A 24814-nucleotide genomic window follows, 5' to 3' on the forward strand; every position below is an offset into this window, starting at 1 on the left:
TGTAGGTCTAATAATTATTTTGAAAAAAAATATGACCAAAAAAGTATTTAAAGAATCCCTAAAATTAAGTTTTTCACTAAATCTGTATATATTTGTCAGTAATGATGTATGTTAATATACTCAGGCTAAGTTCACACACCCGTTTTTTCCAATCAGGCACAATCCGGTTTGTGCCTGATGCAATGGATCCATCTCAGATTGTGTAAAAACTGATGCGATGGATCCGTTTTTTTTTTGTTTTTTTTTTATGCTGAGAGAGAGAGACCCCATCACTGCATAAACACCGGCACTACCACCCCACCATCACCTGCGTGTGCGGCACGCATTATCACCGCACATGCAAGCACTATAGCACGCATCATCACCGCACATACACCGGCACTATCGCATGCATCATCACCGCACAAACACCGGCACTACCGCATGCATCATCACCGCACAAACACCGGCACTACCGCAAACATCATCACCACACACACCCCGGCACTATCGCACACATCATCACCGCACATACACCGGCACTACCGCACGCATCATCACCGCACAAACACCGGCACTATCGCACACACAGGCATTTTCTCAGTGACGTCCCCGCTGGCAGCGTAATTCACTTCAGTTGCTGCGTGGAGCTCCCAGGAGCGGCAGTGTTCTACTGCCACTCCTGTCAGCTTCATGTAGAAGAGCTGAAATCGTCATGGGACCTCTGTGGATTACGTCGGACCTGGAGGGGTATTTAAGGATTTTAATAAAATGGTGAAAGAGGGTGTTTTTTTGTCTTTTATTCCAAATAAAGTATTTTTTTGGGTGTATGTGTTTATTTACGTTCACTTACAGGTTAATCATTGGGGATGTCTCATAGACGCCTGCCATGATTAACCCCTTATTACCCCGATTGCCACCACACCAGGGCAATTCGGGATGAGCTGCATAGAGTCCCGGGACTGTCGCATCAAATAGATGTGGCAATTCCGTGCGGCTGCTGGCTGATATTGTTAGGCTGGAGGGCTCCCCATAACGTGGAGCTCCCCATCCTGAGAATACCAGCCTTCAGCCGTGTGGCTTTATCTTAGCTGGTATCAAAATTAAGGGGGGAAACCGCACCCAGTTTTTTTTTTAAATTAGTTATTTATTTATTTTACTGCAAGATATAGACCTACCCACCGGCGGCTGTGATTGGTTGCAGTGAGACAGCTGTCACTCAGCATGGAGGTGTGTCTGCCTGCAACCAATCATAAGCGCCGGTGGGTGGGGGAAGCAGTGAATACGAGATTGAATAATGGGTGGCCGGCATTTTCAAATCAGGAGAAGCCGCAGGAGCTTTGTGACAGCCGTGCAGCGCAGCACCAGTGATCGGTGAGTGGGTGAGAGTGAGTGAATGAGTCAGTGAGTCAGTGAGTCAGTGAGTGAGTCAGTGAATGAGTCAGTGAGTGAGAGAGTGATTGATTTTCTGACAAGCAATGAATTCATATCACTTCTGGGCATGCCCAGAAGTAAAAACCGGATCCGGTACATGCTTCTGGCGTTTGACGCATGCCACCGAATCCGGGGCGCATAGACTTTCATTTTGCGCTATGCAGTTTTTTGCCGCTGGCAAAAAACCCTTCCTCTCTGCGTCCTGTGCGACCACTGGAGTGATGATTTTTGCCGCATCCGGCAAAATCCGGATCAAACGCAAGTACATGCGGCACAATCCGGCACTAATAAAAGTCTATGAGGAAAAAACGCACCCGGCGGCAAAAAAAACGGATGCGTTTTTCCCGCAAAGCGCCGGATTGTGCCACACAGCAAAAACCTGATGTGTGTATATACCCTTACCGCCGTCTTCTCTGGTATCCAGTGCCACTCTACTCCTCTTTTATGTCATTGTTCTTCAGACTCTCTGGGTCACACAGCGCTATGTGTGACCCAAAAGTGGCTGTTACAATATGTCTATGGAATGTCAGGCTTCATAGACATATGAGGCTTCATAGACTTTTATTTTAAAAGAGACATCGGGCTCATGCATAGATCACAGAAGAGCGATGACTTGTGTGAAAAGAGGAGCAGAACAGCACTGGATACTGGAGAAGATGGTAAAATATCATTAACATAAACTATACTGAAAAAAATGATGCAGGGAAAAAAAAAAGAGAAAAAATGCACGGTTTCGCTGCGCTGCTCAGAAAGGTAGTGATGAGGTTATTTGGGATGTAGATTTATTAATTATTTAAATGCCACTATGCGTTTCGGGGGTACAACCTCCCCCTTCCTCAGGAACTTAGTAAGAACTGAATATGTGTCTGAATATGCTTTGTACTATTGTAACATGCTGGAAGATATGTGTCCGCTATCTATCTTGTATAGAGAGGTGATGAAAATGAACTATTAAGTTAAGAGTTGTTGTTGAAACTGAACCAGTGGTCTCCTTAAATAAGCGAGTCTTCATTCGGTCCTAGCCAGCTGACGCCAATGGCAATATGTGGCCTACAAAGACATACAGTAGACACAACACAAGTCCACACATTCAGCCAGAACCATATCTTTTATGTAGCATGGCGGGGCATCTGGAGTCAATCCCTCACACACAACTACCGCCCCACAGCACTCTACATACGCACAATTGACAAATCTAGAACATGACTGCATATCAATATCTATGATGGAACCAGGATTACCAAGAATAAGTCATGAGCAAGTCCTTTGTATTGGCAACACACACACACATATATATATATATCTATATATATATGTCTCGAAAGTGATCTCATTTATATTTATATATATTATACAAATATATATATATATATATATATACAAATATATATATATATATATATATATATATATATATATAATATATATAAATATAAATGAGATCACTTTCGAGGCATCTTTTTTCTAAACTAAATATACCCAAGTTTTCCAACCTTTCATCACAGAAGAGACCATCCAATATAATAATCTAGCTTCCCACCTTTGAACTGACTCTAACTTCCCAATAATCTTTTTAAAATTTGGAGCCAAAACCTGGATATCATATTCTTGATGTGCCCTTATAGGTGATTTACAATAATACATTGGAATCACAGGATTTAATGTATTGTTTCCACCCTAAAATCTTGTATGTGTTTGCAGCTGCTGCTTAACATTATTGCTGCTTAGCTTACTTGTAACCAAAATATCCAGGCCCTTCTTTTGAGCTATATTTGCTGGTATATTTCCTTTTATTGTAGATACAGCAACAAGATTACTCTGTGCATTACTCTACATTTCTCAACATTACAGGGAACCTGTCAGGTCTGATAAGGCTATTTACCTGCAGATATAGAGTTAATTTGAGGATAAAGGGAATCTGTCAACACGGTTTTGCTATGTAATCTGAGAGCAGCATGTGGCAGTGGCTGAATATTGATTTAATCGATTTATCACTTATTAGGCTGTGTGCTGTTGTTTCAATACAATCAGTGTTTCCTTTGAACATTTTGGGCTATAGGTTTAACTTGATGGACTTATGTCTACCTGCGGAATATGTTGGCACTATAGAAATAAAGATTATTATTATTACTATTACCTTGAACTTTGAAAAAAATCATAGAAAACCATGTTGGTAAAGCGGGCTTTACACGCTACAATAAATCTTATAATGTGTCGGCAGGGTCACGTCGTAAGTGACGCACATCCGGCATCGTAAGTAATATTATAGCGTGTAAAACCTATGTGCGATTGCAATTGAACGAAAAACTGTTCATCGCATGCACGTCGTTCAAAAGCTAAAAATTGTACGTCGGGTTGTTCAATGTTCCCGAGGTAGCACACATCGCAGTGTGTGACACCCCGGGAACGATGAACAGATCTTACCTGCGTCCTGCGGCTCCCGCCGGCAATGCGGTAGGAAGGAGGTGGGCGGGATGTTTACGTCCCACTCATCTCCGCCCCTCCGCTTCTATTGGCCGGCTGCTGCGTGACGTCGCTGTGATGCCGAACGTCCCTCCCACTCCAGGAAGTGGATGTTCGCCGCCCACATCGAGGTCGTATGAAAGGGTAAGTACGTGTGACGGCAATTAATCGTTTGTGCAACACGGTCAACAAATTGAACGTGTCGCACATACGATGGGGGCATGTCACATAGCATACGATATCGTATGCTTAATTGACACGTGTAAAGTAGGCTTTAGACACAACTTATCTTTCATGAATCCATGCTAGTTGTCGTTTATTATATTATTCTCCGCAATATATTTTTGCATGTCCTCCCTAATAATGAACAGCTTCCATATTCAGAAACAAAATGACAGAGACGCAAATAAACATTTTTCTTGCATATAAAACTTGATATGTCTATTGTCTCTGTGAACACTTGAAGAGGGAGTCAAATACAAAGCATAGTGGCCACATTGATTTAAAGCAGGGAAAGAAGGTTTTCTCTAAACACCTTCTTTTTCAAATTCAGCCTGTGGCGCTATCGCTGTCCGCTCATCCCCCATCATCTGACCCCAGCTGCATTGACCTCTGATGTCCAGTGATGTCCCATCAACTTCTGGAAATGGAAGTTGACCCGGCATCCCTGAGTGACTGGGCTGTGGACAGAGTTTCATCGTACATCCCAGCATCTCACGTGCTTGCGGAGCTCTGTGAAGTGATGAAGGTGACATGCTGGGCTGTGACGTGCAATAAAACTCCACCCAGAAATTTTATCTCCATCTTCTACTCACAGTGTGCTCAAATTCTCTCATTATGCTGACACTGATCAAACTTTGACTAGAGTTTCATCAGGCTGTAATTTGCATAATCTGCCCAATTCTCTCTGGTGAGAGTATCTATTGTCATGTGACACTGGCCTATGATTATCTTTTAGGTGGTCTATGCTATCAGATTATTTTCTTATTAATATGTTAAGATGTTTGCTTGATCTTTGATCAGTGATTTTATCTACTGTACACCGCGTACATGAGGTTGGAGATCTTGTTGCTACTTTGCATTTTTCTAATGCAGTTCTGCTTAGTCAGATTTGCATTGCAGCCGTTAAGCAAAAGAAGACAAGCGAGCAGTGGCAAAAGATTGCTACAGGTGTAAATAAAGGAAACAAGTTTCATTGCAGGATGTGTTTTTTAGCTATAAATGAAAAAAATTAAAGGAAGAATAGGAAAAAATTCTTTCCTTCCCCCTTTACTCCCTTCCTTCCTCAACCCCTTAGTACCTCTCTTCCTTCCTTCCTCAACCCCTTACTCCTTCTCTTCCTCAATCCCTTACTCCTTCTCTTCCTTCCTTAACCCCTTACTCCCTCTCTTCTTTCCTTCCTCAACCCCTTACACCCTCTCTTCTTTCCTTCCTCAACCCCTTACTCCTTCTCTTCCTTCCTTCCTTAACTCCTTACTCCCGCTCTCTCTTCCTTCTTCAACCTCTTCCTCCCTCTCTTCCTTTCTTTCTTTTTTACTTTCTCCCAATACTCCTTTAAAAAGAGACTAAACTATAATTAAGCTTGAAAATATAATAGTGGCTGATAAGTCAACTTCAATACATTATCAAAAAGTGATATTTACATTCATAGGGGATGTGTATGCTAAAGATGCAAGCTGATTAGGAATCTAGGACTCTGTGGAATATTTTTAGGCAAACAGTTTTGCAGAAGCAGCGGACTTTCTAATGTGATTTTTGGTAGTAATTTTAATCTTGTCAGTAACATAATTTATACATTTTACATAGGAAAGTTTATTGTTCCAGCTTATTTCTGCATGTGTTATATGCATGCAACACATTCAATAAAGCAAATTTAAAAGGCAAAGACAAAATAGGGGAAAGTATCTGAATTTTTATTTTGGGAAATCTTAATGTAATAGAATATATTTCAGTGTTTCTTTAAAAATGAAATGTCCATATTGTCCTAATTTCATCCCACTGTTATCAAAGTGATGAAGACAGATGACCACTGTGTACACCTATTTCTCCTGTTATAGAAGGCCCCATAGCAAATAGCTTGGGTCCAAGGACTGCGAAGGGTTAACAGGGTGCAAAATGTTGCAAAATGACCTGGGCTGGTAAATATGGCAAAGCAGTGATTGGTTTGGGGATACAAGGGAGGGGTAAGAAGGGGTATAAATGTTTGTGGGGTGTGTTCCCTCCCTCTTACCCCCTGGGTTTGTGGATGAACACCCTCCCTCCCTTGGTTGGATGATAGTTCCATACTCGGTTTCCGAGGTATGTTGACATTAAAGTTGGTTGGTATTTCGGTCCATACTCGTTTTCCGAGGTACTGTACATTGGTGTTACAGTCTGTTGGTATTTCGGTATATACTCGTCTCACGAGGTATGTCGTTGTCACAGCTGGCAGGTTGTTTGGGCCCTCAAAGAGTCACATGCTCACTGCCTTGGGCAGTGACCGACATGGGGAAGGAAGAGGTGGTTGGTGGAGGTCAGGGCCCAATAAGTCGATGGTTATATATAAAAAGTTTTTACAAATATCAGTTAATTAATTCATTAATAAATTAATTAATAAAGCTGTGGCCATTTGCCATCCCAACCTTTGGTTGGCGGTGTGAGTTATTTCATGCACGTTTAAGAGTTAAAGGTCATTGGTTTTAGTGAAGAGGATTTAAATTGAGTCTAAATCATAACATAAGCGATCAGATCATATTACAAAGTTCCCCAGTGGGACAAAAAATAAAAAGTGAATTAGAATTTTATATGCACCACATGTTTTTGTTAAAAACAAATATGGCTTAGCCCATAAAAAAACATAGCCACATGTATCTATTTTGATGAAAAAAATCAAAAAGTTACAGTGACAAAAAAGGTTTTTGTTTTTTTTACTTTATTTACCATGAAATGTGCATTTGATATCACTATACTCATATTTACCCATAGACATAAGCAAATCTGATTATTTATCACAAATAGTAAAAGTTGTATTATATACCATATTTTTCACTTTATAAGATGCACCCCAAATTTTGAGATAAAAAAGGTAAAAAAAATGTGGTTCGTCTTATATATGGTGTCTTACCAGAGGGGGGGTGGCAGCGGTGGTGGAGCGAGGTCACAGGGGGCAGGGATGATGCTGGAGTAGGACGATGCTGCAAGCCCTGCGGTGGGGGCTCTGCTGGCTGCGGTGTGGACTATGCAGGCTGTGGGCACGGTGCTGGCTGTGTGGAGCAGGATGGTGTGGCGGGTGTCATAGATGCTCTGTCAGCAGTGTGGGTTTAAAAAAAAAAAAAAAATGGCGCCGGGAGTCGGCACATGTGCAGATTGAGCTCCTGGCTCAATGACAAGCCAAGATATCATCTGTGCACACGCCACCTCCAGGCACAATTTTCCTTAAGTCTGCCATGGGGAGATCAAAGGGCCGGAGGTGGCACGTGCGCAGATGAGCTTTTGAGCCGAGAGCTCCATGTGCGCATGCGCCGACTTAGGGTGCCATTATTTGAAGCTCGCACTACCGACAGTGCATATCACCCACCGCACCACTGACCTGCTCCACACAGCCCCCACTGTAGCCAGCACAGTGCCATACAGCACCCCGCAGCCAGGACAGCACCCATTCTCCTTCTTCCAGTAAGCTACATTCGCATTATAAGATGCATCCCTCATTTTCTTACCAAATTTTGGGGAGGAAAAGTGCATCTTATAATCCAAAAAATACGGTATTTATAAAAAAAAACAGTTAATAAAAATGAATCAATAAGTTGTATGTCCGACAAAAGTGAAAAATACAACTCCTCCTGTGCCATCATACAGTTACCAATAGAAAAAATTAACATGTTATTAAACTGAATAGACTGGGTAATGAAGAGTAATAAACCCTTCGGTCTGGAGGTGGATAAGATCCATAATGATTATTAGATGTTACGCTTATACTTACCTGGATGATACGGTTGAGAATCCCTGTCCTAAAAACTAGAATTCCAGGCTATTTACATTTTCGACACACTCGCTTACAATCACGCTCCTTTATATTATTCTTGCTCTTTGGCAGAAATCCATATACTTTTCAAATCACTTCTCTTCCATCTGGCTTCCATGGTAACCTCCATGCCGCAGCCACCTCTGAGGATGCAACAATAATACATCATCCAAGCTGTCAGATCTATTTTCTCACCATTTCTCTACCAATCTCATAAACGATACCCTTCTCATAAAAAATAAAATCCTGTGCTGATATGTTTTTTTTATACAAGGGACCTCAATTAAAAAGACAGTGCACAGTGCAAACATGGGGTGATGTATGTAATTTAAGTTCTCGAGCCTGTGTCAGAACTCATTAAAAATGTTCTATAGGTGTAAAAGGTACCAGCTATTCAAATGGCCTGTGACAGTAAGAAAAAGTCTTATAGAACGTAGTGAAATGCAAAGGTGTCACGACGCGTAACGGAGTCTCCCTAAACTTCACTTTTATTGTTTGTTGTCACTTCACGGGTATTGTTCCATAGCACTATGGCTGTATTAATGCTTGTTATCACCTTTTGTCTGAGGTATTTTGATATTTATACCTATAACAGAAGGCTATTATTATTACCACAGTATACAAGTAATGTGGAATGGTTTTTTTTGACGAAAAAACGTGTGCCATGATGCTTTTAACTAAATGCCTCTACAATGAATACTGGAATTTACTACACTGCGCCATAGAGCAAAAAAAGATGGCACACCAGAGGCCTTGCGTGTATCAAAAGAAAATATTCCAGATAGATGGGGCCATGGATTGCTTCAGGCTGGGACTACACGGCCATTGGAAACAAAATTGCCTTTTGACAATGAAACATCTCAGCATAACGAAAGTGAATGAGGTCACATTGCAACTAGAGAGATGAGCGGATGTTTTCAAATTCTAATTCCCCCGCATTGCCGTATTTTCCCCCAAAAATGTCATTCACTTCAAATAAATTCACCACAACTCGTAATACATACAAGCCACAAATTGCCCAGAAAAAGGAGAGGAGACAGCAACTTAGCACTGAGGGGTGTTATATTGCGCTCCTTATTTGCAGTGTGTGATGAATAAACAAAGGCTTTTATCAAAGGGAATCTGTCTCCAGGTTTTTGCTCCCCCATCTGACAGCAGCATAATGTAGAGACAGAGACCCTGATTCCTTAGATGTGTCACTTACTGAGCTGTTTGCTGTCCTTTTGATAACATCAATGTTTTCTCTGTTGCAGATTTAGCAATTATACAGAGCTCATGAATATGCTGGACTACCTGTGTTGCCAGCAGATTACAATTATGGCTGCAGGTAAATACTGTACTATTTACAGACAGGACTACAGTTGAGCAGACCCATGGATATTCAGGTTCTCCGAATCCGCACAGACTGAAACAAAAATCATTATTCAGAAAATGAACTTGACCCAGACTTGACCTGGGACAATGAACCCATACAAGTCAATGGGGACAAGAAGATCTAAAATTTGGGCTGTTAGATCTGTGTTGGTCGTAGTAAGGGCTATGGGAATGCAAAAGGAACCTAAATGGGGCAAGAGCAAGACAGTTATACATACCATGTTTCTAGGAAGATAATACTGCAGTCAGACTCTTTTCTGGGCCCGCTCATTAAGCTTCATGAATATTCACTGTTTCCCCCGACCACGCTCTGTGCCAGCGTCCGTGATTGGTTGTAGACTGCTATACACTCCCTCACCCTCTGTGTCAGCATCTGTGATTGGTTGCAGAACAGTTTGCTGTATGGAAGTGTAAAAGAAATAAGTAAGTAATTTTCAAAAGTGGCATGGGCTCCTGCTATATTTTTGATAACCAAGTCAACTATGGACCCCCACCAGTCTGCTTTGCTGGTTATCAAAAATAGAGGGGATCCTATGCCCTTTTTGTATTATTTAGACAAATACTTTTTAAAAAACTGCGTAAGGTCTCTGCTATTTTTTATTACTAGTCAAGGTAAAGCTGACCGCTGAGTGCTGTTATTAACAGAGTGGAAAAAGCCATGCTTATTGAAACTAGCAGCCTGCAGCCACCCCAGAATTGGTCCATCCATTAGATGAGCCAATTCTGTTTTTCTACCTGGCTCTTCCTGATTGCCCTGGTGTGGTAGTAATCGGGGTAATATATGGGGTTTATGATAGCTGTGAATTGTTAAAAATCACAGCTGCCATCAAGCCCTAGGTTAGTAATGGGTTCGTTCATCCCTGGACAGCACAGGTTCCCTTAAATATTTAGAACTGTTTGCTATTCTATGGTACAAGTATGTGCGCTTGTAGACTTTTTTAACTCCATATCGACTGCCGATATGCCTTTTAACAGTGGCCATTTTGATAAAATCAATGTTTTCTCTGATGCAGGTCTAGCAGTTATACAGAGATCATGAATATGCTGGACTACCTGGCAGCACACCAGTTAGTCCTTTAATGATAATATCCTGCTAATTAAACAGTGATGTAGCCCAATAAGTGACACACCACTGGAATCAGGATCTCTGCCCCTATGTTATGCTACTCTCAGATTAGGTGGAAAAAACCTGGTGACATATTCCCTTTAAGGGGTTAAGGTATTCAAAATCTTCATTGAGCTCTTTGGGGAGTTTTTGGTGGAGTTTTTAGTTTCTTAAAGACTTTTTCAAGCATTTTTGGACAGTTTTTTGCTAAAGCACTTTTGTAGCAGTTTGATTTTACAGATTTCCATCGGGAGATGCTTCAAGGAAGTTACACACACTTTGTTTTCTCCCACCAGACGTTATTTAAAACCTGAAATGGAAGAAAAGAGCTCAAAAGTCTGAACATATACCATCAAGTCATTTTACAATAGAAATGAATACAAGGAGTCTTTCAATTGTTTTTCAGGCCGTTTTTCAGACGTCTTTTAGAATGTACGGCTCCAAAAGACTTAAAAATCGCTGTCATCAAAGATTATTTCCACATGTCTCTTAAAGTGCTTCATTGGGTGCATGGCGACCACATACTGTACCAATGCTGGGACCCATAAAATTATTTAAATTATGGGATATCTGAAGTGTTAACAAATGATAAAATATAGTATTAATAACTTTGGCTACTATGTTAGTTTTATATACACAGCTTTCAATGCATCCATGTTTACCCATGTGGTTTAGACATAAATCAGTTGAATGGTATTATCAATCAATTATAAACTATTATGGTTGTTCTAAATCAGATAATAAACCGTCCAGTTAAGTATCCATTTACATCAGTCACATATCTCCCGGGATTTCATCTTACCCTATATTAAAGACAAGAACATTGATTTTCAATATATATCACCCTATAAAAAAAGCTAGAAATTTGATTTCCGATATATTAGAGACTGTATCATTAGAGCAGACCTGTTTAAATTAAAAGATCTGAACAGAAAAAAATGTATATTTTTTTAATAAGACTATAGTGCCACAGTGGTCCACAGGTTGTATGCGGTATTACAGCTCAGCACTATGACTTCTACTGAGCTTAGCTGCCATGTTATTCTAACCCTGCACAACCTGCACAAACATATTTAATACAGTTTGACATTTTTTCATATAGATATCGATCAGCATATCTAAGTATGAGAAGCAATATAACTTAGTGATCAGGAATAACATGTAAATCACATTTTGAACTCCCCAATTTAAAAAAGTGTCAGAGACCTTATCAGCACCAATAATTGCAATGATGTGATTTTGTGCTGTCTATAATAACTATTGAGAAATGAGTGTTTATTACTTTCTTATTTCCCTTTGCTTGACTCAACAGGGGGCAAAATATATAGTAAAGGTGGTCATTTTATACTAGGTAGGATTTTAAACTGTTGTCTGGGCAAAATAAACTTTGCTCAAGGGATTCTCTATGTAAAATATAACAAGTCATGTTCATGATTCCACAAACCATCAGATGATGCGGTCTGTGATTGGCTGCAACAGTCAGATAATGATACAGCTCATTAGATGTTTTATAATGGCTGGTTGTTCAGTCACCTGATTATTCCAGCCAATCGACAGGTGTGATCAGACTTTAGGGTGCTTTACACGCTGCAACATTGCTACCGATATATCGTCGGGGTCACGTTGTTAGTAACGCACATCCGGCGCCGGTAGCGACATCGCAGCATGTGACACCAAGGAGCGGCGATCAACGATCGCGAAATCGTTAAAAACCGGTGATCGTTGACACGTCGCTACTTTCCTTAATATCGCTGCTGTACGATGTTGTTTGTCATTCCTGCGGCAGCACACATCGCTATGTGTGACACCTCAGGAACAACGAACATTTTGTTAACTGCGTCCACCGTCAATGCGGAAGGAAGGAGATGGGCAGAATTTTACGTCCCGCTCATCTCCGCCCCTTCTCTGCTATTGGACGGCCACTTAATGACGCCGCAGTGATTTCGCTATGACGCCGAACGCACCTCCCCCTTGAGGGAGGGAATGTTCGGTGGTCACAGCGACGTCACTGACAAGGTATGTTCATGTGACGCTGCTGTAGCGGTAATGTTCGCTATGGAACGAGCACCAAATGTCGCACGAGCGACGGGGTGGGTGCTATCGTGCTCGACGTCGCTAGAAACTGCTAGCGATGTCGCAACGTGTAAAGCACCCTTTTGACTGGCCCACAGGAGAACTGGAGAATCCTCTGGTGGGCCTTTTTTGCAGTAATATGTCACTTACCCCAAAAAAGATCAGTAGTTGTCACAATATACCCGTTTCACTATTACAGACAAAGGAAGCATCTCAGCATTCATTTTACAAACTACCCAGTATATTATTATATAGATACATAGGTAAATTTGTGAATGTAATATTTGCATTTAGTTGATCAGTTGCCCCAAAAATCAATGTTACTGGTGGGCCCCTGCCGTACCAGTCTGACACTGTAGTGGTTGGTGTAATGATGACATCACAGCTTCCTGTCTGTGCAGACCATGGATCATCCAGTACTAGATACAGATGGGTGCCGGACTGCTCTATTATTGTTTAAAGGGGTTGTCCAGGCAAAAAAAAAAAAAAAATGTGTCCGGGGACCTGGATATGTAAAAAATAAGCACATATTCACCTACGCATGTACTTAATATTTTTTACTTATCCAGGTCCCTGGACACATTTTTTTTTGCCTGGACAACCCCTTTAATAAAATCCTTTAACTATAGATAAGAGATATTGATAATGTTATTTTATCCATTCGTGTATATTTATAATATAAACAATAGTGTACTAAGTATTCAAGCACAACAGCACATTGGATTATTACATAGTATTATTTGCTCTAATTGCTTAGAGGATCTGTCATCAGGTCAAAAGTGGACAGTTTTTGGTCTTTTTTTTGTTTCTTTTTTTAAAATCCACCATTTGGTTCCAGAAACATGGGTTTTATCAACAAACCCTAAAGGGGCCTTTACACTAAACAACTTACCAGCGATCCCAACAACGATACAACCTGATAGGGATCGCTGGTAAGTTGCTAGGAGGTTGCTAGTGAGAGGTCACACAGTCAGACGCTCCAGCAATCCCACCAGCAACCTGACCTGGCAGGGATCGCTGGAGCATCGCTACACGGGTTGCTGGTGAGCTGTCACCAGCAACCAGTGACCAGCCCCCAGCGACGCACTGAAGCGATGCTGCGCTTGGTAACTAAGGTAAATATCGGGTAACCAACCCGATATTTACCTTGGTTACCAGCGCACGCAGCTACACGTGCAGAGAGCAGGGAGCAGCGCACACTGCTTAGCGCTGGCTCCCTGCTCTCCTAGCTACAGTACACATCGGGTTAATTACCCGATGTGTGCTGCAGCTACATGTGCACAGAGCAGGAGCCGCGCACACTGCTTAGCGCTGGCTCCCTGCTCTCCTAGCTACAGCACACATCGGGTTAATTACCCGATGTGTGCTGTAGCTACACGTGCAGAGAGCAGGGAGCAGTGCACACTGCTTAGTGCTGGCTCCCTGCTCTCCTAGTTACAGCACACATGGGGTTAATTACCTGTTACGAGGGGGACCCGGGGAAGCGTGCCAAGATGGGAAATGGACAGCTTCCGCCGGTCAAGGTCCACTGTGCGGTGTAAGGGACCGCTGCTATGGTCAGGAAAGAGTGAGCGGGTTGCTACTAGTGATCGTCTGGAACGTCACAGACGATCTATGTACACCGGTCCGCCCTAACCCGTGAGGGTTGTATGGCTCGGGGCTTCTCGTACGGTGTACCTGTTGCACGGGGACGCACAGAGGTGCCTACGCACGTGTGCCAGCGGGAGTCACAGGATATGGCACGAGGGTAGCACAGAGGTGCCCACGCACGTGTGCTTTCAATAACCAGGTGAGTCCGGTGGAGACTCGAGGAGCTCACCTGGGACAGGAACACGGCCTGTTGAAGGAGATACTGCCGGAGCAGCAAGGCAGGAACACGGCCTGCAAACCAGGTGCTGCCTGAGCAGCAAGGGCAAAGCCCACGAAAGACAATGACGTCTGTACAGTGGCATGGTAGCACGCTGCCAGACATCCAAACATAGAAGGACGGTCGCGCACCGCCATGATGGCAGGGGGAGCTTTTAAGGAGGTGTAGCTCCACCCAAGGGCGGGCGCGAGACGGGCGTGACTCAATCAGGGTTCGTGACGTCCTGGCCCAGCCAGTCAGGATTCAGCACATCACCAGCCTCGTCATGGGGCCGTGTGATATCAGTGAGCGAATCAGAAGACGTCACATGGAGCACATGCTCATCCTCCTGCCTCTGGGTCATAAAGGCGGGATCCCCGGTTTCACAATGTGCAGAGACATGGGAAGTCTTGCTGCTTCCCTGAGCATCTATTCCTTGCACACTGCGCAACTTCCCAGAGCCTCCATGATGCTGAGCAGGAGAGCTCGTGGCAGGCAAGGGATGGGAGACCGCTCCATTCCCTGCAAGGGGAGAACCACTAGGTGTCACCCTTCTGCTGTGTCTCAGAGAAGGCAACTCCTGCAGACTGCACAGTCTCCCAGACCTTTGGTGCTGCTGAGCAGTAGGGCTCGTGGCCGACAAGGAATGGGGGACCACCTCATTCCTTGCAACAAGAGAGCCACGACGTGTAACATTATCCCCCTGTCTAGGGCCCCCCCCCTCGCCTGCGCCTGAAGGCCGCCACCAAACCTGGGGCGCGGACATGCTCCTCCAATTCCCAGGACCTATGCTCCGGGCCACGATCGACCCACTCCACGAGGAAGTACCTCTTGCCCTGTACAATTTTTGTTCTTAATAGCTTCGCTACTTCAGGGTCGTCGGATGAGAAGCCAACCTGGGACAGCAGAGACCCCGAGGTTTTAGGTCGTACGGGTTTCAGGAGAGATACATGAAAAGTATTAGAAATAGCCCAGCGCGGAGGGAGCTGGAGTCGATATGTTACCGGGGTTACCTGCTCTATTACTGTAAACGGGCCAAGGTACCTAGGAGCAAACTCGGCTGTCTGTACCGGAAGGTTAATATGTTTAGAAGACAGCCACACTAGGTCACCAGGTGCGAAAGATGGCACAGGATATGGAAGACCCGCAGGCCTCCGCCTGAACGGTATATTATACGCACACGACGTACGGACTCCCATATTCTTCTGTACATCCTGAGCTACCGCCGGCCCCCAATAATGCCTGACCGCAGGGTCTCTGGTCCTGTCGACCCTGAAGTGACCCCTGCTTTTGGAAGCACGATCCCATGACAGCACATCATTCCGTGGGTCAGGGGGAATGAGGGTCTTACCAGGTGGCACCTGGTCTAGGGAAACGGTAGTGACCCTCCTCACGCTGACCGGAGATGGAACAAGACACTGTGTTTCTTCCGATGGTTTCGAACATCGGGTGTCTACATGTCCCCTCTGCCCACAGGTAAAGCAATCGACCGACGGCCGAGAACCTGTGGTAGAGGAGACCACTGTGGAGATTTCCATGGGCTCCACAGAATCGTCAATAGAGCTGGCTGGGAGACCGGTCTGGTGGGGAAGGGAAGTCAGAGGCTCTGTAGACCAGGAAGACGTGGGTGCCGAAGAGACCTCGAGCCTCCGCTCCGCGTGGCGGATGTCTATGCGAGAGGCAAGCCGAATCAAGGCCTCTAAGGTGGTCGGCACGTCACGCGTGGCCAGCGCGTCTTTGACGAACCCTGCCAGACCCTCCCAGAACACAGGGACCAGGACTTTATCTGGCCAGTCCAGCTCTGCGGCGAGTGTCCTGAATTGTACTGCAAAGTCCCCGACTGAAGTGGACCTTTGCCGAAGGCGTAGGAGCCGCAGCGCGGAGTCGTGGGTGACTTGAGGCCCGAGGAACACCTTTCTCATGGCCTCAAGATAAACTGGAAGGTGATTCACCACCCGATCTCCACGCTCCCACAACGGCGTGGACCACTTTAGCGCTTTCCCTGTGAGCAGGGACTGGACGAAGGCTACCTTCGCCTTCTCAGTAGCATAATCAGTCGCGGACAACTCCAAGTAGGTGGTAACCTGGTTTATGAAACCACGGCACTCAGAGCTGTCCCCGCTGAAGCGCTCTGGGAGCACAAGGCGAGGCGACCTTCCGCACAATTCCACCGCCTGAGTAGCCGCCTGGGTGGCAACTGTTGCTAGAGCAGCCTTATTGGGGGAAGACCGCTCCACTGCTGCCAATCGTGACTCCAACTGCTGCACATAACGCAGCAACTGCTGCTGCTCTTCCGCCATAGCCAGACCTTTGGCGCGACCGTAATGTTACGAGGGGGACCCGGGGAAGCGTGCCAAGATGGGAAATGGACAGCTTCCGCCGGTCAAGGTCCACTGTGCGGTGTAAGGGACCGCTGCTATGGTCAGGAAAGAGTGAGCGGGTTGCTACTAGTGATCGTCTGGAACGTCACAGACGATCTATGTACACCGGTCCGCCCTAACCCGTGAGGGTTGTATGGCTCGGGGCTTCTCGTACGGTGTACCTGTTGCACGGGGACGCACAGAGGTGCCTACGCACGTGTGCCAGCGGGAGTCACAGGATATGGCACGAGGGTAGCACAGAGGTGCCCACGCACGTGTGCTTTCAATAACCAGGTGAGTCCGGTGGAGACTCGAGGAGCTCACCTGGGACAGGAACACGGCCTGTTGAAGGAGATACTGCCGGAGCAGCAAGGCAGGAACACGGCCTGCAAACCAGGTGCTGCCTGAGCAGCAAGGGCAAAGCCCACGAAAGACAATGACGTCTGTACAGTGGCGTGGCAGCACGCTGCCAGACATCCAAACATAGAAGGACGGTCACGCACCGCCATGATGGCAGGGGGAGCTTTTAAGGAGGTGTAGCTCCACCCAAGGGCGGGCGCGAGACGGGCGTGACTCAATCAGGGTTCGTGACGTCCTGGCCCAGCCAGTCAGGATTCAGCACATCACCAGCCTCGTCATGGGGCCGTGTGATATCAGTGAGCGAATCAGAAGACGTCACATGGAGCACATGCTCATCCTCCTGCCTCTGGGTCATAAAGGCGGGATCCCCGGTTTCACAATGTGCAGAGACATGGGAAGTCTTGCTGCTTCCCTGAGCATCTATTCCTTGCACACTGCGCAACTTCCCAGAGCCTCCATGATGCTGAGCAGGAGAGCTCGTGGCAGGCAAGGGATGGGAGACCGCTCCATTCCCTGCAAGGGGAGAACCACTAGGTGTCACCCTTCTGCTGTGTCTCAGAGAAGGCAACTCCTGCAGACTGCACAGTCTCCCAGACCTTTGGTGCTGCTGAGCAGTAGGGCTCGTGGCCGACAAGGAATGGGGGACCACCTCATTCCTTGCAACAAGAGAGCGATGACGTGTAACAATTACCCGATGTGTACTCTGCTACACATGCAAGGAGCAGGAGCTGCCCTGACAGTGAGAGCGTCGGAGGCTGGTAACGAAGGTAAAAATCGGGTAACCAAGGACAGGGCTTCTTGGTTACCCGATGTTTACCGTGGTTGCCAGTGTCCGCAGAAGCTGGCTCCTGCTGCCTGCACATTTAAGTCCTCTTTACACACTGAGACTTTCTAGCGATCATGCTGCACAGTGGGAAACAAAGGTCCAAAGAATGGTCCTGAACGATTTGTAGCGATCAGCAACTTCACAGCAGGGGCCAGGCCGCTTATGTGTTTCACACACTGCAATGTCACAAAACCGGTGACGTTACAGCGATGTCGTTTGCGATGTTGCAGTGTGGAAAGCCACCTTTATGGTCTTTATCAAGAGGCTGCGGCTCATAGGGAAATAATACAGAAAAGCCTAAATACATGCCCCCCCAGAGACTCTATGAGCATTCAATAAAAAGACCAAAATCTCTGAGATCGTATGGCAGATTTGGGAAAAAACAGAATCCTCATTGGAGCAATGGTAAAAATAAAATTAGATAAAAAAACACTTCTAATGATTAAATCTGTCATTAAACCTATAATTACTAAGGAGACATTTGCTTTTAACCTGCACCAGATAGTAATACAGTAATTAGGAATAGAATGGTTTTAATGCATGTTAATTCCTTTGATTTATTCTGCAAACAATCCTCTTGACGAAAGAATGTAAAGCTTTTTACCGAAAATACTCTCCACTGCTGTGACAGTGATATACCGTACATGAGCTCCAACACAAAAGATACAGAAGCCATGAAATCTGGAGAATGGTTCTGTGAAGATCATTCATTATTGACTGAACCTGGGATAAAAGTCTTCAATAACTCTGTGCAAACTTCTGAATTGTGACAGTAAGAGATACACATGTAGTGAAGATATACCGATATTGCCGGTGCAAGCGTGCACTTATATGCGTTCTTGCAGTCACTGACTGGCTTCTCTCAACAGAAGTGAATTGAAAGAAGCCGGAAAAGACTAGTCGTCACGTGGTCGCAGGTATGCAAATCACATACATGCAGTCTTGTGATTGCCCACTTGTCCCAACTTTTACCCCAAGCCAGGACAACCCCTTTAACCTATTTTCATCCATTTTCCAGACACAGATGTGAATTAAATAGACAAACCTGCAATTATAGACACTAATGTGCACATGAATCGTTGCAATAGCTAACAGCCTTTCCTTGACACAACAAAATGTACAGATATGAAATAAGCTGTGTAGTAGAGGCTTTGGCAGAGTGGTTCCCAACCTCATTATCATGAGGGTTTTCCATGACTTTCCTATTGATGATCTATCTTTTTCAGATAAGTTAATAGTGGCATCCCTATTTAAGCAGCTAAAGTACCTGGCAGTAGCACTGCAATCTCTCTCCCATAGAAGCTAACAGTACTATGTACAAAGCTACAGATGCTGTGGTCCTTTCAATCCAATATCCATGTGGGAGTTGGACCACACTGATCCGATATTAATGATAAACTCTAAGGATAGGTCATCGATGTCACGAAAAAAGTCACAGAAAAATCTCTAATGACTTGAGTAATGTTAATTAATTTAACACTCCTTGCATTAAAAGTGAAGCTTTCTCAAACCAAACACTGGGGGTTGGAGAAATTCTGCTTAGGAAACAGATTCAGTAAAGTCAGGAGAAGTAGCCAATGGTTCTGGTACTAAAAACAATTATTCCTTTGCCCTATGTTTTTTATGCATGATATCACTAGACACATAAGATGAAAGTATCGGACCATCTACAATAGCTAGAGATAAGTGTCACCTATGTATTTCTAATATACAGATGTCAGTTGGGCAAATACTGTAGGCACACAGACAGGGGCAGCTATACTTGTTAGGCAGATATTCGGATTCACATAAACCCCACCGTGCCTAAGTGAATGGCATACTATCTGCTTCAGTACCCTTCATTGCCCACTGAAGCAAGTAATGACTACCTGCCGTGCGGCACTTTTGTGTTGTTTACAAAAAATATCTCTGGAATTGAAAATTACGTTAACAGTAATAAACTCACAAGAAAATGATTCAGAAATTATAAGATAATTAACAAAATAGCTATTCTCAGCTAGTTCACTGCTTTCAATAAGTGCCATGTTTACGCTGCTCCTCATTTAATAAAAGAAGTAGTACAACATTCACGCACTATGCTCATCCCTCGCCATTAATTGTTTACTGCTTACTTTTATTGTTTCCATCTAAAAGTCCTATAAAATGATGACAATGTTACAAATAGGACACAGAAATAGATGAACATTTGTGCGGTTAGTCTGAGGTCAGTGCTAATAGGGCATCTCTAGGGAAAGTTTTTACAATTTATATATCAGGAGACAGGGATGACAGATGCTCTCATTGGGGGAACTGCAATGTAGATAAATACTAATTTTAAGGCATGAAAAGCATCTAATGAAATCAGTATTCCAGAGCAGAATGTTACATTTGGAGTGGTTGATTGAGGTTACACATGTTGGGGGCAGGCTTGAATTATAGATGCCATGTAAAAAACGGAAGAGATGTTGGATAGACCATTGACGTGGGGGTTAAGATTGGAAAAAAGAAGTTTGCATTTTTTCTGGAAAAAGCTCCACTCTTGTGAATTGGCTTTATATAGTATACTAGCTATGCTCCATTCATTTCATTTGGAGTAACAGACACAGCAAATGGACACGATTTGGACCGTTTCTGGAAAAATCTTTGATTGTCAATTGAAGGTAAAGAAGATGTCCCATCCAAACTGTTGTTTTTAAATTCTTCCTAATTATGTTTTAAGTGATGTGTAAATGCCTTAAAATGCTTACCAATTGCCATAATATTTGGTTACTGTCTCACATGACCACACCCATCCTTTTACATTTGGACTGTTATCTAGGGCAGAGCATGGTTCCATAGACTTACATTGAGAGAGCAACTTCCAGTCTACACACAAACTTATGTGTGAGCTGGTAACTCTGGTTTCAGGTCATTTGGTCAAGAAAGTGACCATACAGATGCTAATGCTATGATTGGCGCCTACTGGTAAGTATTTTAATGAACTTACATATCATTACATAGGTAATTAGGTGTCACGCACTGAGTAGGAGAAGTCTGTAGGCACCATGTGACACAGGCGTTCAGACTAACGGGCATCTGACGCATTACAAAAACACCACAAACAAAGAAGGGGGACTCTGGGAACACCTTAACAATGGTGAGCCCTGCCGCTAGAGAGTGTTGTGTGGGGACACCTCCTGAACTCACCTCAAGGTGTACCTGAGCTCCCTAGCATCCCTATAGGGGGTGTTTCAACCTGACGCTGAGCTGGATATCTAATCCCTCAAATCTATCAACAGCAAAGGTAGCTAGGAAAAGGCACTACTTAAAGGAGAGAGGCATGGTAACTAGACACCTGCACCTGGCATGGACTGTTGAAAAGCTGCTGGCAACAAACCGGACAACTGTTTCAGAACCAAAGGAAAAAAACACATTAAATATAAGGAGTCTCCCAGCAAAAAGAGACTCAGGCCTTGAACCTGTCACAGGTCTCTATATGCAGAGAGACCACCGCGACATTAGGAGTGATTACGAAATAAACACTGGGATGGTACATCTTCTTTAAGGCAATGTGTCACCTAAAATTGTGTAGATCAGATATTCTTTCGAGATATGTCCATCTGGTTATTACATGATGTATTATTACACTGTATGTATGATACTATAGTGTGTTGTGTATTTTGTATATCATGTTGACTAAAACTTTAATGTGTTTCAACTTTAAAAAATATTGAAAACATAATGAACCATAACTTATTTTAATTTGAGATTCAATTACCTTTTCTTAAGCAAAATATTGTTAGTCTGTCTAGTGAAATTAGGATTGTAACCTCTTCAATGTAATCCTTTAATCAAGGAAGAAATCTACCTTGCTATCTGTGGATTATCAAAATAATTAAAAAAAAAAGTAATTTCCCTCTGTAATAATTGTGCATAATAAATAATCAGGACACCATGCAGAATAAATTAATAAAATATAGCCCTTGTACTGGGTGAAAATGAATGCATAAAAGTATGTAGATATTGGAGGAAAATGCTGTTTATCACACCGGCCGCTTTCTCACCGAATTGTATACTGATACTCTGATGAAAATTGATGTCTACAAGAGCTGCAAGGTAAATCTGTGTTATTACAAGAACTCTTCAATTTGCATAATACAGATTATACTTGCAAAGTTATTCAGTACAATATAGGTACAAGTTGCCGACACAAGACGTATTCCAACTCTTGGGTAGAGAACATGCGTGTTCATGTATGGAACAATATATATATATACAATATATATGAGCACAGAATATGCAGGCATTGTATAGTATGGTATTAGTAACTGAAATCCAATAGGAATAAAATTCTTTCAACCAGTCAGAAAAAAAAGAAAAATAAAGTCAATTTCTATATTGTTGTTATGATTATGTGACAGGACCTGAGATCTAATTCACATGGGTTTTAATTATAATGTTGTTGTCTACTTATATGTACTGTACTGCCAAATCTATATTATGTTACATCTCCCAACTTACCTAATTAAATTGAGTTTATTGTGACACTTGCACCCATTTTCATAGCTCCATTTCATATTACATACAATTGGCAGCAAGAAAAGAAGCTACGGTGTATTATTTTTGGCATGTTAAATAAATGATGACTCTATTTCTATTTATCCTATTAGTTTGGATGAAATAACATTTTTCGAATCAGAAAAGTTTACACATAAAAAATATATAATATAGCATTAAACGGTCACTGTCATAAAAAAATAGAATCCTCTGTAATGGCTAACAAAACTGAATAGAACTAAATTTACCCAACGCAACATTTGAAAAATATCTCCAAAATGCCAATCACTAGATCAGTAAAAACTGTCATCCCCTGTCTCAGTAATGGGAAAATGTTCATTGAATGCAGATTTTACCACAGAATTGAGAGTTTTGGTAATGACTGATCAATTCTGGCAGAGAAAGAGGCACATTTTTCTGAGCAGCTACGGTAATTTTCATTTTATAAGACGCATCAGATTATAAGACGCACCCCAAATTTAGAGAAAAGAAAAAAAAGGGGTCTGTCTTATAATCTGGTGGTGTCTTACCAGGGGGGGCAGGAGCGGTGCTGGAGCGGGGTTACAGGAGGCAGAGGCTGTGGTGGAGTAGGGCAATGCTGCAGGTGGTGCAGCAGGTGTCCCAGATGCCCGCTGTAGGCGCCGTGAGGCAGAGAAAACATCCAGAAACTGTTGGCGGTGCGGGCTCCAAAGAAACGGCACCCAGAATCAGCATGTGTACAAATTGAGTTATCGGCTCAATGACAAGCCAAGATCTCATCTGCGCAGACGCCACCTCTGAGCGCCATTTTCCTTAAGTCCGCCGCCGAGAGATCAATGGGCTGGAGGTGGGCAAAGCGCAGATGACATCTTTAGCCGAGAGCTCCATCTATTCACATGCCAACTCCGGGCGCCATTATTTGAAGCCCGAACCATCAACATTTTCAGGATGACCCCTGCGCAGTCCGCATCATCGCCCACAACACAGCCCGCAGCTCAGCGTACTGCCCGCAGCATTGCACCTGCCTCCTGTTACCCCTATCCACCACCCTCCAGTAAGCTACATTTGGCTTATTAGATGCAAACCTCAATTGCCTCCCAAATTTATAGGAGGAAAGTTCGTTTTATAATCTGAAAATTACAGTATATTACAAAGTTGCTTATTTTCAAGTGTACTATTGATTTATGAAACACAAATGAAAACAACAGTTCCGTTTTAACTATAAATCATAGATTAAAGAGGTTGTCCACTACTTTTACATTGGTGGTCTAACCTTAGGATAGTCCATCAATGTCTGATTGGCCGGGATCCAACACCCAGCACCCCCCCCTCGATCAGCTGCTCTCGGTGCGGGCCTCAGCAGCAGGTGACCGGAGATGCTTAGTAGGGATGATGGAATACCTCAAATATTCGGCTTCGTGAATATTTGCCGAATAGGTCGCCGCTATTCGACTATTCGCGAATATTTGATGCGCAATGTAAGTCTATGTCAAACATGAATAACAACTATTCGGAACTATTTGGGCTTCCCATAGACTTACATTACGCATCGAATATTCGCATAGCGGCGACCTATTCATTGGATATTTGCGAAGCTGAATATTTGAGGTATTTGATCATCCCTAATGCTTAGTTCCCAAGCTGACCCATTAACTAATAGTGTCTGCAGGCATGTACTGCACTACGTTCTCAGGCAGGACTTTTGTGCTAAGCTACTCACTTCACTAGGGATTGTTGAGCAATTGGTGGTGGGAGTCCGGGTCTTAACCCCAATAACCTTGCAATTAGGAGGATGAAACATATAGAAAGTTGTATGATAGGTTTACTTACTCTTCATCTGTTAGCAAATATTTTGCTTTAAAGGGTTCTATAATCAGTTTGGTGTCCATCTATTTATCTGTATGGGTGGTTTAAATTTCCTTTGAGATTCGTCACATATGTCTGGTATATAACTGAGGTGTAAGACATATTTTTTCACAAGACTTGCTGGAAGTGGAACTCACATCTAGAATGATCTTTTGATGGTCACATTTCAGTATAGATCAAGCAGCTTCAGGCTTCTCTTGATATATTAGAAGCTAATGCTGATTCAGGGTTTATAGGTTACTAACAATATTTCCTCTTTTCTAGGCACATCCATTGATTGATGCACCAGGTCATTTTTATCATTTGGACTTATGAAAATGAAGAACAGCTTTTCTATGGTTCAACAGAGAATTCAAAGAAAATGAAAGATTTTACGTTATAAACATGCAAGGTAATATATTCATGTGTTCATGATATCTAAAGTATTTATTACTACTATGTTATAAAGTATATTGCTAAAGTCAATATATTGTTAAGAGATGTTGTTAAATCAGAATTGTGCACTATGTAGTAAAAAGCTCCATGTACAGTGGAGGAAATAAGTGGACAATGCGACTGATGTGTAAGAGGTCCAACCATATGTAACCCACAATTTTTCCCCCTTACATAATAATGTGCGTGTGCCTTTTTAGAA

General features: G+C 43.3%; 1 protein-coding gene across 3 annotated transcripts in view; it reads left to right on the forward strand.

Moving 5' to 3' along the window:
- Positions 1-24814, forward strand: part of RTN4R (reticulon 4 receptor) — a 422513-nt gene that overhangs the window by 235469 nt on the left and 162230 nt on the right. For all 3 annotated transcript variants that reach the window (XM_075341742.1, XM_075341741.1, XM_075341743.1), the window contains one exon: positions 24445-24571. In XM_075341742.1, coding sequence (XP_075197857.1) covers positions 24565-24571 — 7 coding nt within the window. In that variant the 5' untranslated portion in view covers positions 24445-24564. The remainder of the gene's footprint in view (positions 1-24444; positions 24572-24814) is intronic.

The sequence above is a fragment of the Anomaloglossus baeobatrachus genome, chromosome 1 (assembly GCF_048569485.1).
Source record: "Anomaloglossus baeobatrachus isolate aAnoBae1 chromosome 1, aAnoBae1.hap1, whole genome shotgun sequence".
NCBI classification, from domain to species: domain Eukaryota; kingdom Metazoa; phylum Chordata; class Amphibia; order Anura; family Aromobatidae; genus Anomaloglossus; species Anomaloglossus baeobatrachus.